General features: G+C 41.5%; 1 protein-coding gene and 1 long non-coding RNA gene across 4 annotated transcripts in view; one reads left to right on the top strand and one right to left on the bottom strand.

Moving 5' to 3' along the window:
• The window catches only part of LOC139358932 (uncharacterized), a 48,993-nt gene extending 48,544 nt beyond the window's left edge, over positions 1 to 449 (bottom strand). For all 3 annotated transcript variants that reach the window (XR_011614410.1, XR_011614409.1, XR_011614411.1), the window contains exon 1: positions 266 to 449. This is a non-coding gene — a long non-coding RNA (uncharacterized lncRNA). The remainder of the gene's footprint in view (positions 1 to 265) is intronic.
• Positions 450 to 625: 176 nt separating this feature from the next.
• LOC105466821 (protein sel-1 homolog 2-like) overlaps positions 626 to 14,286 on the top strand; it is a 150,342-nt gene continuing 136,681 nt past the window's right edge. The window contains exons 1-2 of the mRNA XM_071079852.1: positions 626 to 1,079; positions 2,908 to 3,046. Coding sequence (XP_070935953.1) covers positions 2,938 to 3,046 — 109 coding nt within the window. The 5' untranslated portion in view covers positions 626 to 1,079; positions 2,908 to 2,937. The remainder of the gene's footprint in view (positions 1,080 to 2,907; positions 3,047 to 14,286) is intronic.

Genomic DNA, 14,286 nt, shown 5'->3' with positions numbered 1-14,286 from the left:
AGTTGGCCCAAAAGCAGCCATCAATTAAGAAAGCGTTCAAGCTCAACACCAACCATATAAAAAATTCCAAACACACCACTGAACTCTTTATATCACATCGGATTAATCTATCACTGCATAGAAGCAATAATGGTCATAACCTATCTGGCGGCACAGCCCCAGATAGCACACCCAACTAGCCACTCAAGGCGGGCGGAGACACCTCAGATAGGGCCCCCAAACCGTCCCAGGCCACGGGCAGTGCAGCCCTGGATAGCGCACTTACTCTGACGCCTTTCTATGCTCTGGCCAGCTGCAGTGTCCGCGGCTGCCATCAACCGCAGCGAGCAAAGCAAGCCGGCGAGGCGAGTCAGCGAGGACAGCCACAGCCCCACAGCCTCCAGCCTCCAGCCTGCGGCAGCCAGCACCTCCTACTCCAAACTGGGAACGAAGCAGCTATGAAGTCAGACACAGACAAGGCTGGTATAGGGAGACTGGCCCACTTAACAGTCTTTATATACCGGATTATAAACTACATGTTCTGATTGGATGAGAGGAAAAGCCTAGGCCTACTCTGATTGGACTTTATTTTCACATTCTGATTGGTTAGTCTACGACTTGCTCTCATCCAATCAGAACATGAAAATAACGTCCAATCAGAGTAGGCACAGCAGTTTTCTCTCATCCAATCAGAACATGAAGTCCAGGAACCTGGCCTGCACAACCTCAGTATATAAGGCACACTAATGGGAGTCACGTCATTGTGGGTTCTGCTGTGTTAGTCCCTGCGTTTCTGTGACTTGCAGTTTAGAGCAGGCAGAAGCCGGTTCTGCCCCCTCACACTGAAAGCTGGAGCCTGTGGAGCCAGGGCTTGCCTCTGCTTGGTGTGTGGCGGCAATGGAGAGAGGCAGCTGGTGGTGAGAGCTGCTGCATGCCTGGCTACAGGAAGGGAAGGAGGAGGAGGCACCTACCACAGGCTGGAGGCTACAGCCTGTGGGATTGCGGCTGGCCTCGCTGACCCTCACCTCCCTGGGTCGCCTTACTGTGGTTGGTGGCAGCGATGGACACTGCAGCTGGCCGGAGCGTAGAAAGGCGATGGGGTAGGTGCGCTCTCCGGGGCTGCCCACAGCGGGGACTGGTTGCGGTGTTATTGGAATGTCACTATTTTGGCGTGCTAGAGTGTTATTCCGGGCGTCACTAGTTTCAGGTGTGCTGTCAGGACTTCGCTTCTCTCAGCAGCAGGGGGACGTAGAGGGGGGTGTGGGCGGGGTGGCAGTGTGGAGGGGCGGATTGGAGTCACTATCTTGGCTGTATTGCTGGCCGCAGTAGGGCTGGTTGGGGGCGCTATTGGGTGCTGCACTGCCCCCGACAGGGGCCGGGTTGGGGCCGCTATTGTGGTTACTCTGCCGGCGGCGTGGGGGTGGGAGGACTGGTCGGGTCCTGACTGCTCGGGCTTCATTGCCCACAGCGGAGTGGGGATGCTCTCCAGGACTGCTCTGCCCGTGGCGGGGGGCTTGTTGGGGGCACCATGTGGGGTTGCAATGCCCGTGGCAGGGGAATAGGTTAGAGGCAGTATCCTGTGCTACACTGCTGGTGGTGGGGCAGGGGAGTGAGGGGTGCAGATAGGTGCTTGGAGGGTGTGGTTTCAGGCGCTATCGGGGCCACACTGTCCATGATAGAGGGTGGGTTGGGTGTGCTATTGGGAGATACACTCCCCGCAGCAAGGGGCAGTTTGGGGGCGATACCTGGCCGGTGGCAGGCGGGGTGGTAGGGTGGGTTGTGGGCACCGTTCGGGGGCTGCTTTGCGGTCAGTGGGGGCGAGTTAGGGGCTCTATCAGCTGCTGCACTGTTTGTGGTGGGGGCCGGGTTTGGTGCGCTATCGAGGACGATATTTCTGGCAGCGGCATACCGCTTAGGGGTGCTGACGGGGTCTACAATGCCCACGGCGGGATGAGGGTGGGGTGCGCTATCCAGGGCATTATTCCCCCTGGCTGCAGGATAGTTGGTGGGTGCTGTCTGCTATGTGGGGCTGCACTACACTTCGTGGGGAGGGGGTTGCGGATCTTAAGGATCCGTGGCTGCACTATTCACGGCGGGGAGGAGGTTGCTGTGCTCTGCCTGGAGCGTCACTGCCTGCAGTGGGTTAGGGGTCCTCTCAGTGGCTGCATGGCCCACGGCAGGGGGCAGGATGGGGAATTGTTCTGGTGCTGCGATGTCCGAGGTAGGGGCAGGTTGGGGGCGCTATTGGGTTCTACCTGGCAGCGGCGAGGGGCGGTGTTAGGGGCACTGTCCCGCGGCCAAGAGCAGGCAGCGAGTTAGGGGCGCTATCAGGGCCTGTCGTGCCAGTGGTGGCAGAGGTTGCAGCAACAGCAGTGGTCTCCAAGGAAGGAGCTTTCCTCCTCTCCCTGGACTCCAGACTCTAGAGGGCGATCTCCTCCTGCTCCTGCTCCAGTGCAGCAAGCACGCAGCGTTTCCGCAGGAATCCTGAGCAGGGCATAGGCCCTAACACCCGCTGTGGTTCCCGGGGCCACGACCTTTCTCTCTGTGTTGCAGAGATCACCTGGGACCCGTAGGAACGACAGACACGGAGTAGCGGACACCACGGGAGGACAGGGCTCTGTGGGTGGAGGCATCAGGATCGGGAACCGGCGCTTGGGTGGGAGGGCTGGCTGGGTGTGAGTTCCTGCTGGTTCTGCTTCCCAAGGAGCGCAGCCCTGGTGCGCCCAGCGGTTCCTGTGGATTGGAGCCAGGCAATGTGGTGTTACCCGTCTCCACTCCACGCCCCAGTTCCTGGTCCGCTTGGGCCAAAAGGACAGGCGGGACTTCGGAGGGTGGATGTGAGTGCCTTCACTGAGACCAGCCCCTGCCACCCAGTGGCCAGGATGACAGGGTGAGGCTCTAACGCTATCACTTTGCGTGCTCCTCTAGGCATTTTGGTTTTGCCTGCCCAGCTGTTCCATGCCAGGAGGAGGAGGAGTTACATGCTGGCAACTTGCAGATGGCCTGGGGCTGCCGCTCCCCTCGCTGCGGTTGGTGGCAGCTACGGAGACTGCAGCGCGCCAAAACGGTAAGAGGACGGCCAGCTGCGGCCATGGCAGGGGCAGGGCTGCGGCGTGGCCAGGTAGTAGGAGCTTTGCAGGGTGGGCCGGTGCATTGAGGGCAACAGCAGCAATGGTTGTACTGACATCCACGCTAGTGGTGGCAGCAGCAGCAAGTCTGGGGGCCGGAAAGAGGGAGTAGGAGCGCTGAGGGGCCTGCCCGGCCAGGACTGGGCTGGGTTGGAAGCTTCGGGTGCTGTACCACAGTCTCGGTGGAAATGGTGGAGGAACAGCCAGGGCAATGAGGAGTTCTACCCCTTCTCTTGCAGTCTCTGGAGGGCGACCTCCTCCTGCTGGCGCATGAACCAGGTGGGAGTGTCAGCATATTCTGTCTCTCTTCCAATGTAATATAGTCATGCACTGCATAACAACATTTTGCCAGCCATGGCCTGCATGTATCAGGGTAGTCCTATAAAATTATAATGAAACTGAAAAATTCTCATTGCCTGGTGACAGCATAGCCATCTTAACCTTGTAATGCAATGCAGTACTCACGTGTTTGTGGTGATGATGGCATAAACAAACCTACCGAGAGCTCCTCTTTCTGTAAAAGTATAACACATACAGGCCAGGCGTGGTGACTCACCTGTAATCCAAGCAATTTGGGAGGCCGAGGCGGGCAGATCACGAGGTCAGGAGATCCAGACCATCCTGGCTAACACAGTGAAACCCCGTCTCTACTAAAAATAGAAAAAATTAGCCAGGGGTGGTGGCAGGCCCCTGTAGTCCCTGCTATTTGTGAGGCTGAGGCAGGAGAATGGCATGAACCCGGAAGGTGGAGCTTGTAGTGAGCTGAGATCAGGCCACTGCACTCCAGACTTGGCGACAGAGCAAGATTCAGTCTCAAAAAATAAAAATAAAAATAAAAAAGTATAGCACATGTAATTACACATAGTACATAAAAGTTGATAATGATAATGAACAACGATGTTACTGGTTTATGTATTTAGTATACTATGGTTTTGGGCATTTTTAAAGAATGCATTCCTTCTACTTATATTAAAAAGAAAAAAAGTTGACTGTAAAACAGCCTGAGGCAGGTCCTTCAGGAGATATTTCAGAAGAAGACGTTGTTGCCATGGGAGATGACAGCTCCATGTGTGGTATTGCTTCAGAAGATCTTCCAGTGGGACAAGATGTGGAGATGGGAGACTGATATTGATGATCCTGACCCAGTGTAGGCCTAGGCTAGTGTGTGTGTATTTATGTCTTAGCTTTTACTACAATGAAGTTTAAAAAATTTGGATACTTATTTTTTGTTCTGAATACTTACCAAGATACAGCTTACAAAGAGAGGAAGCATTGGGGCAGCTCAGTGTGTCTTTTTAAAGCTAACATTATCATTGAGAGAAAAACACAGAAAAAGCTATTCTTCAGAAAAAGTTTGAGTGTTTTATGAATTGATTTGCATTTTCATGGTATCTTTATTGATAATGCACCTTCAACAGTGCAATCATGTGCACATATTTTACCGAGGAGGAGGCACTTAACATAGGTTGAATCAGCTATAAATATATTCAACTGATGACCTCTGCCTGTTAGAATACACACCTGGTTCCTAACTACCTCTCTTAAACTCTAATGATGGTAAGTAGAAAGCTATGAAACAAATTAAGACAATTATCTAAATCCTAGCAAAAATTCCCTTTTTACGTGGAATACTCAGTGAATAAAATATCACTAATTTCTGGAACTTGGGAAGTTTTGCCTCAGTTCAGTTAATTAGGAAAATGAGTCTCTAAACAAATTAATAATGTAAACCAGCAGATTGTGGTCTCCACAAAAGTCAAGGGCAAGTAACTGCTGTCAGCTATTTGTAAATCCAGTCAAGGAAGAATAGTTTTGTCATAATAAAGCACATTTTATTATAAAATTTGTTATATGATGTTAATTGTATAAAATATATTAACATCACATTAAATTAATTTTATTAAGGGAAGTTAGATTTTGAAATATTCTCATTGCTCTATCTTGACTACTATGTTTACTTGAATGTTCTAGTAGCATGTAGAATCTAGTAAAATATCAACTATATAGGGAAATATATTGTAGCTATTACTTACCTTGGAGTTTTCAGTGTCAGAAAGTTCATTGTCATAGGTAACCTAGTAAGCATAAATTAATAATTCTTCTGAATTTAATTAATTAATTGTATCATGTACATTAACCAGTTCATGTAATCCAAGTTAAATTTTACATGCTTATGGCAGGAAGTTCTAAATCCCTAATGTACATCTCTAAAAGACCTGATTTCTTTCCCCAGAGTTATCTCATCTTTTTATCTATCCATCTATTTCTTCCACTAACAAAATATTCTATCTTAATAGCTGTAAATCAATTGTATTACTAGTCCCGTTCCATCTATGGGAAAACTCCATTTGAGGGATGTTAAGTGACTTCATTAATGCCACACAGCTAATCAGTAGGAAATAACCAGGAGTGGAGGCTAGAAACAACTCCAAATCTATAGTCTTAACATTGCACTGCGTTTGCCATGTCCTCTCAGGCATACAAGTCATAAAAGTATTTCTCAATTATCTGGGAGATTTCTACACTCCACTCTTTCTCAGCCTGTTCCATATACCCAGAGCCCATCACTTCTGTCAGCCTTTTGAATTTTACAAATTTTGTTAAAATAAGATACCATTCCTGATGCTTTTTCCAATTCTTTTAAATATAGAGTGATTTTAATTTTTGTGCACTTCTTAAACATTCGACCTATTCCGTTATTATGCCATTTGTCTTTACCAGCATTGTTTTTACATTTTATAGGTATTCTGTTCTCAACTAAATTAGGGGCTCTTTGAAGATAATAATTACCTTGCTGTACTTTAAATACAGCAAAATTTGTTTTTGGTGTATTGATTGCTGAAGAAGTAAAAACGGAAAGTATAAGCTACCAATTGTATTCAGTTCAAATAGTGGCATACCTCAGATATTGTGGATTCAGTTCCAGGCCACTGCCATAAAGCAAGTCAGACGAAGTGTTTTGCATATAAAAGAACTTTTGCATATAAAAGTTATGTTTATACTACACTGTAGTAAGGGTGCAATAGTATTATGCCTACCTAATCATTTCTGCCTATTCAATATATTGGCTATGGGTTTGTCATAAATAGCTCTTATTATTTTGAGATATGTTTCACCAATACCTAGTCTATTGAGAGTTTTTAACATAAAGGGATGTTGAATTTTATCAAAAGCCTTTTCTGCATCTGTGAAGATAATCATGTGGTTTTTGTCTTTGGTTTTGGTTATGTGATGTATTGTGTTCATTGATTTGCAAATGTTGAACCAGCCTTGTGTCCTTGGGATGAAGCTGACTTGGTGGTGGATAAGCTGTTTGATGTGCTGCTGGAATCGGTTTGCCGGTATTTTATTGAGGATTTTTGCATTGATGTTCCTCAGGGATGTTGGTCTGGAGTTTTCTTTTTTTGTTGTGTCTCTTCCCAGTTTTTGGTATCAGGATGATGCTCGCTTCATAAAATGACTTAGGGAAGAATTTCCCCTTTTCATTTGTTTGGAATAGTTTTAGAAGGAATGTTAGCAAGCTCCTCTTTGTACATCTGGTAGAATTCAGCTGTGAATCCACCTGGTCTTGGGCCTTTTTTGATCAGTAGGCTATTAATTACTGCCTCAATTTCAGAACTTGTTATTGGTCTATTCTGGACTTCAACTTCTTCCTGAGTTAGTCTTGGGAAGGTGTACCTGTTCAGGAATTTGTTCATTTCTTCTAGATTTTCTAGTTTATGTGCATAGAGGTGTTTATAGTATTCTCTGATGGTAGTTTGTATTTCTGTGGAGTTTACCATTTTTGATTGTGTCTATTTGATTCTTCTCTCATTTTTTCTTTATTAGTCTAGCTAGTGGTCTGTTGATTTTGTTACTTTTTTCAAAACACCAGCTCCTGGATTCATTGATTTTTTGGAGAGTTTTTATTTCTGCATCTCCTTCAGTTCTGCTCTGATCTTAGTTATATGTTTTCTTTTGCTCCTTTTGAATTTGTTTACTCTTGCCTTTCCAGCTCTTTTAATTGTGATGTTAGGGTGTCAGTTTTAGATCTTTCCCACTTTCTGATGTGGGCATTTAGTGCTATAAATTTCTCTCTTAACACTGCTTTAGTTGTGGCCCAGAGATTCTGGTACACTGTATCTTTGTTCTCATTGGTTTCAAGGAATTTCTTGACTTCCGTCTTAATTTTGTTGTTTATCCAGGAGTCATTCAAGAGCAGGTTGTTCAATTTCCATTTGATGGTGTGGCTTTGAGTGAATTTCTTAATCTTGAGTTCTAATTTGCTTGTGCTGCCATCTAAGAGACTGTTATGATTTTAGTTCTTCTGCATTTGCTGAGGAGTGTTTTACTTCTGATTACGCGATCAATTTTAACGTGCCAGGTGGTACTGAAAAGAATGTATACTCTGTTGTTTTGGGGTGGAGAGCTCTGTAGGTATCTATCAGGTCTGCTTGATCCAGAGCTGAGTTCAGGTCCTGAATATCTTTGTTAGAATTCTGTCTCAGTGATCTGTCTAATATTGTCAGTGAGGTATTAAAGTCTTCCACTATTATTGTGTGGGAGTCGAAGTCTCTTTGTGACTCTTTGCTTTATGAATCTGGGTGCTCCTGTATTGGGTGCATATATATTTTAGTATAGTTAGCTCTTCTTGCTTAATTGAACCCTTTACCATTATGTAATGCCCTTCTTTGTCTTTTCTGATCTTTTTGGTTTAAAGTCTGTTTTGTCAGAGACTAGGATTGCAACCCCTTCTTCTCTCTGATTTCTATTTGCTTGGTAAATTTTCCTCCATCCCTTTATTTTGAGCCTGTGTGTCTTTGCATGTGAGATGGCTCTTTTCAAGACGGCATAGTGATGGGTCTTGGCCCTTTATCCAGCTTGCCTTTCCGTGTCTTTTAATTGAGGCATTAAGCCCATTTACATTTAAGGTTAGTATTGTTATGTGTGAATTTGATCCTGTCATCATGATGCTAGCTGGTCATTTTGCAGAATTGTGTATGTGGTTGCTTCATAGTGTTACTTGTCTGTGTATTTCAGTGTGTTTTTGTAGTGACTGGTAAAAATTTTTTCTTTCAATTTTCACTGCTGCTTTCAGGAGCTCTTATAAGCCAGGCCCAAGGGTGACAAATTCCCTCAGGATTTGCTTGTTTGTAAAGGATCTTATTTCTCTTTCGCTTATGAAGCTTAGTTTGACCAGACATGAAGTTCTAGGCTGGAAATTATTTTCTTCAAGAATGTGAATACTGGCCCCAATCTCTTCTGGCTTGTAGGGTTTCCACTGAGAGGTCCACTGTTAGTCTTGTGGCGTTCCCTTTGTAGATGACCTGGACTTTCTCTCTGGCTGTCCTTAACATTTTTTCTTTCATTTCAACCTTGGAGAATCTGATCATTATGTGTCCTGGGATTGATCTTCTAATGGAGTATCCTACTGAAGTTCTCTGAATTTCTTGAATTTAAATGTTGGCCTGTCTTGCTAGGTTAGGGAAGTTCTCCTGGATGATATCCTGAAGTATGTTTTCCAACTTGATTCCATTCTCCGCATCTCTTTGAGGTACCCCAATCAGTCATAGGTTCTATCTCTTTACGTAATCCCATATTTCTTGGAGGTTTTGTTTACTCTTTTTTATTCTTTTATCTCTATTGTTTTCTGCCTGTCTTATTTCATAAAGATAGTCTTCAAGCTCTGAGATTCTCTCCCCCAGTTTTCTTCATTTTTCTCAGGAGGTATTTTAACAAAATTTAAAGAAATTACCACACTGTTTACAATTACTGTGTATATTTGTGTTTATGTGTGTACATGTGTGTATGGTTCCATATGAAATTTAAAGTAGTTTTTTTCCAATTCTGTGAAGAAAGTCAGTGGTAGCTTGATGGGGATAGCATTGAATCTATAAATTACCTTGGGCACTATGGTCATTTTCACGATATTGATTCTTCCTATCTATGAGCATGGAATATTCTTCCATTTGTTTGTGTCCTCTTTTATTTCGTTGAGCAGTGGTTTGTAGTTCTCCTTGAAGAGGTCCTTCACATCCCTTTAAGTTGGATTCCTAGGTATTTTATTGTCTTTGCAGTAATTGTGAATGGGAATTAATGCATCATTTTGCTCTCTGTTTGTCTGTTCCTGGTGTATAGGGATGCTTGTGATTTTTGAACATTGATTTTGCATCCTGAGACTTTGCTGAAGTTGCTTATCAGCTTAAGGGGATTTTAGGTTGAGACGATGGGGTTTTCTAAATATACAGTCATGTCATCTGCAAACAAACAATTTGACTTCCACTTTTCCTAATTGAATACCCTTTGTTTCTTTCCCTTGCCTGATTGACCTGACCAGAACTTTGAATACTATGGTGAATAGGAGTGGTGAGTGAGGGCATCCTTGTCTTGTGCCAGTTTTCAAAGGGAATGCTTCCAGTTTTTGACCATTCAATATGATATTGGCTATGGGTTTGTCATAAATAGCTCTTCGTATTTTGAGATACATTCCATCAATACCTATTTTATTGAGAGTTTTTAGCATGAAGGGCTGTTGAATTTTGTCAAAGGCCTTTTCTGCATCTATTTAGGTAATCGTGGGTTTTGTCATTGGTTCTGTTTATGTAATGGATTACCTTGATTGATTTGTGTATATTGAACCAGGCTTGCATCCCAGGGAAGAAGCTAACTTGATCGTGGTGGATAAGCTATTTGATGTGCTGTTGGATTTGGTTTGCTAGTATTTCATGGAGGATTTTTGCATTGGTGTTCATCAGGGATATTTGCCTAAAATCCTCTTTTTTTGTTGTTGTGTCTCTGCCAGGCTTTGGTATCAGGATGATGCTGGCCTTATAAAATGAGGGAGGATTCCCTCTTTTCCTGTTGATTGGAATAGTTTCAGAAGGAATGGTACCAGCTCCTCTTTGTACTTCTGGTAGAATCTGGGTGTGAATCCGTCTGGTCCTGGACTTTTTTTTTGGTTGGTAGGCTATTAATTATTGCCTCAATTTCAAAACCTGGTATTAGTCTATTCAGAGATTCAACTTCTTCCTGGGTTAGTCTTGGGAGGGTTTATGTGTCCAGGAATATATCCATTTCTTCTAGATTTTCTAGTTTATTTGTGTAGAGGTGCTTATAGTATTCTCTGATGGTAGTTTGTATTTCTGTGGGATCAGTGGTGGTATCCCCTTCATCATTTTTTATTGGATCTCTTTGATTCTCCTCTCTTTTCTTCTTAATCTTTTTAGGAGTCTATCTATCTATTTTGTTGATCTTTTCAAAAAACCCACTCCTGGATTCATTGATTTTTTGAAGGGATTTTGGGTCTGTATCTCCTTCAGTTCTGCTCTGATCTTAGTTATTTCTTGCCTTCTGCTAGTTTTTGAAGTTGTTTGCTCTTCTCCTTCTCTAGTTGTTTTAATTGTGATGTTAGGGTGTCGATTTTAGATCTTTCCTGCTTTCTCTCATTGGCATTTAGTGCTGTAAATTTCCTTCTACACATTGCTTTAAATGTGTCCCAGAGATTCTGGTATGTTGTGTCTTTGTTCTCATTGGTTTCAAATAACTTACTTATTTCTGCCTTAATTTTGTTATTTATCCAGTAGTCATTCAGGAGTAGGTTATTCAGTTTCCATGCAGTTGTGTGATTTTGAGTACGTTTCTTAATCCTGAGTTCTAATTTGTTTGCACTGTGGTCTGAGACACAGTTTGTTGTGATTTCTGTTCTTTTTCATTTGCTGAGGAGTATTTTACTTCCAATTTTAGAGTAAGTGTGATGTGGTACTGAGAAAAATGTATATTCTGTTGATTTGGGGTGTAGAGTTCTGTAGATGTCTATTAGGTCTGCTTGGTCCAGAGCTGAGTTCAAGTCCTGGATATCCTTGTCAATTTTCTCTCTCGTTGATCTGTCTAATATTGAAAGTGGGGTGTTAAAGTCTGCCATTATTATTGTGTGGGAGTCTTAAGTCTCTTTGTAGGTCTCTAAGAACATGGTTTATGAATCTGGGTGCTCCTGCATTGGGTGCATATATATTTAGGAGAGTTAGCTCTTCTTGTTGAATTGATCCCTTTACCATTATGTAATGGCCTTCTTTGTCTCTTTTGATCCTTGTTTGATCTTTGTTGGTTTAAAGTTTCTTTTATTAGAGACCAGGATTGCAACCCCTGCTTTTTCTTTTTCTTTCTATTTGTTTGGTAGTTTTTCCTCCATCCCTTTATTTTGAGCCTATGTATGTCTTTGTATGTGACATGGGTCTCCTGAATACAGCACACTGACGGGTCTTGACTCTTTATCCAATTTGCCAGTCTCTGTCTTTTAATTGGGGCATTTAGCCCATTTACATTTAGGTTAATATTGTGATGTTTGAATTTGACCCTGTCATCGTGATGCTAGCTTGTTATTTTGCCCATTATTTTATGCAGTTTTTTCATAGCATTGATGGTCTTTACAATTTGGCACATTTTTGCAGTGGCTGCTACTGGTTTTTCCTTTCCATGTTTAGTGCTTCCTTCAGGAGCTCTTGTAAGATTATCAATTGATCTCAATTGATAATTATGGCTGTTCCATTCCATATACTATTTACTTATAGAAATATGGTTGGTAGTATTTTAAAAAATAAGTGCCATTGCTGATTATGCAATATATATATGCAACAAAACTACAATTTACCCCCAAACATGTAAAAAAAAAAAAAATTAAAGAAAAAAACAAGAAAGAATAATTATGCATATGAACATTGTCAATGGCCACAGCTTTAACCACTGGCTGCTTTTCACTATCATTTTAATTCCCACATTTAAATATTCATCTTTAGGTAATAATTTTTTTGGTAACTAGATCCTTAAAATTAACCCATCGTTTACATTATCGAGAAAAAGGATAGCAATGACTAGAAATAAGTCGAAAAGTGACAGGGACAGAAGAATGGAAATGGTCCTATGGAAGATAAACTTTTCAGTCTGTAATAATTGGTATGGAAAGAAACCAAATGCATACTAACCTGCTTTTGAACTTGCGGCTACAGTGGTCAATTATTTTACAAGCCAATTTTAGACACTTAGCAAAGCTTCACTTAAGCCAATTTTGTCGGTTTACGCTCAATATAAAGTTAATTTTTAAAGGGTTGATTTGGGCAGCTAAGCAGATTCAGCTATAGCATCTGACATCTGCTGCTTAGCAAATAATAATATTAGCAAAGGAATAAAAATTTCCACAACAAGAGAGTAGACAGTTTAGTAAATCATTGGAACACTTTAATCATAACTCTTTTCTCATATTAAAAAAACAAAAGAAAGGAAAAGAAAACAAACAGGAAGATCTCTGCAGGAGAGTGAGACTTCCAAATGAAGTAAATTTGACTATCTGGATAGAAGACAAATTTTTATTTATTGGGGAAAACTACTCACATTTAAGTAATAGATTTCAGTTTATTTTCTATTCTTTTTAATGAAATGTGATTTTGTCTCTGCAAGTTGATATCCAAGGCTAAGGGTAAATGTCTCCATTCTTTCCTTTCTTTTAAGTTTTATTTCTGTCAGCTTATAGGGAATGCATATCATAGCAACACCAACGTTTAGGCAAGAGAAAAGTCGTAGTTTCTCTAAGTAATATTACTTTACCAGGAATGAGATAAAACTGTTTTGAGACCAAAGAGGAAACACACCAAAAAGCAACAGAACGAATGTGAGTAAAAAGCATCTGCCCATACCCGTACTTTCTGTACAGGGAATCTTAGTAATTTAAATCTGGAACCATAAAGTTGATATATTTTTAGCAACCTTTATAACATGGCCTCCACGCTATAAAATATTGTGCTAAAGGACTTGCATTACTGTTTTCAGTGCTACTTAAATTGTTGTGTATGTTACATTTATATAAAATAGTTGAAGACAAGATAGATGCCTCAGTCAGTCCAGGCTACTATAGTAAAATACAATAGATAAGGTGGCTTAAACAATAAACATTTATTTCTCATAACTCTGGAGGTTAAGTCTAGGATCAAGGTGCCACCAGATCCAATATCTGATGAGGGCACTCTTTCTCGTTTGTAATGGATTTATTTTTTCCTACATACTTTTACGGTGGGCAGAGAGAGGGAGAAAACAAACTCTCGTCTGTATCTTCTTATAAGGGCACTAACTCCTTTCATGAGAGCTCCACCATAATGACTTAAATAACTCCCAAAGTCCCCATTTCCACTACACTGGAGGTTAGGATTTCATTATGTAAATGTTGAATAGACAACAACATTGAACCCATAACAATATATTAATAAGCATTAAACATCTATGATATATTCAAAATCATCAAAGTGGTGTTATGAGATAACGATGTAAAAAAAAAAAAAAGAAGAAGAAAAAATAAAAAACAGTCACGCTTTCCTGGTGTGAGTAAATAGAGTTGAGCTTTCAGGTTCATGGTTTTCAATTAAAATGTTTTTCAAAGGGACGAAACTGTCTACTTCAATAGAAACATGGAAAAAAAAAATGAATCACCATGGCAAATGTTTTCCTATCCTTGAAGAAAAATACATCTTTTTTTTTTCCTTTTTTTTTGAGATGGAGTTTCACTCTTGTTGCCCAGCCTTGAGTGCAATGGCATCATCTCAGCTCATCACAACCTCCACCTCCTGGGTTCAAGTGATTCTCGTGCCTCAGCCCCCCGAGTAGCTGGGATTACAGACATGTACCACCATGTCTGGCTAATTTTTGTATTATTAGTGGAGACGGGGTTTCTCCATGTTGGTTAGGCTGGTCTTGAACTTCTGACCTCAAGTTATCTGCCCACCTTGGCTTCCCAAACTGCTGGGATTATAGGTGTGAGTCATGATGCCCAGCTTATTTCTGAGGAATCTTAACAATATGTCACTTTACATGAATAAAATCAAAAGTTAATAGATTTGCTTTTGTAGAACCATGTATAGAATAAAAAATACTTTATGAATTATAGTTCATGATTACTCTCAATATGAATAATATTTTAAAATGCATTATAAAAACAATAATTAAAATAATTATCTGAAATTTGAAAACTATCCCTGAATTAAAAATGCAAATAATTTGCGATAGACACAATTTTAAAATAAGTGTGTTTGCCTTTGTAATTATTTTCCTCCACCTTTGTATAAAATGCCCTTATGTGGTCAAATGAAATTATAATTTTCTTTCAAATAAAACTCATGAGCAGTCATTTAATCTATTTTCTAGATAATTGGCTAATTAT

The sequence above is a fragment of the Macaca nemestrina genome, chromosome 15 (assembly GCF_043159975.1).
Source record: "Macaca nemestrina isolate mMacNem1 chromosome 15, mMacNem.hap1, whole genome shotgun sequence".
Taxonomy (NCBI): domain Eukaryota; kingdom Metazoa; phylum Chordata; class Mammalia; order Primates; family Cercopithecidae; genus Macaca; species Macaca nemestrina.
The sequence above is the reverse complement of the archived record's forward strand: the minus strand, read 5'-3'. Positions and strand labels throughout refer to the sequence as shown.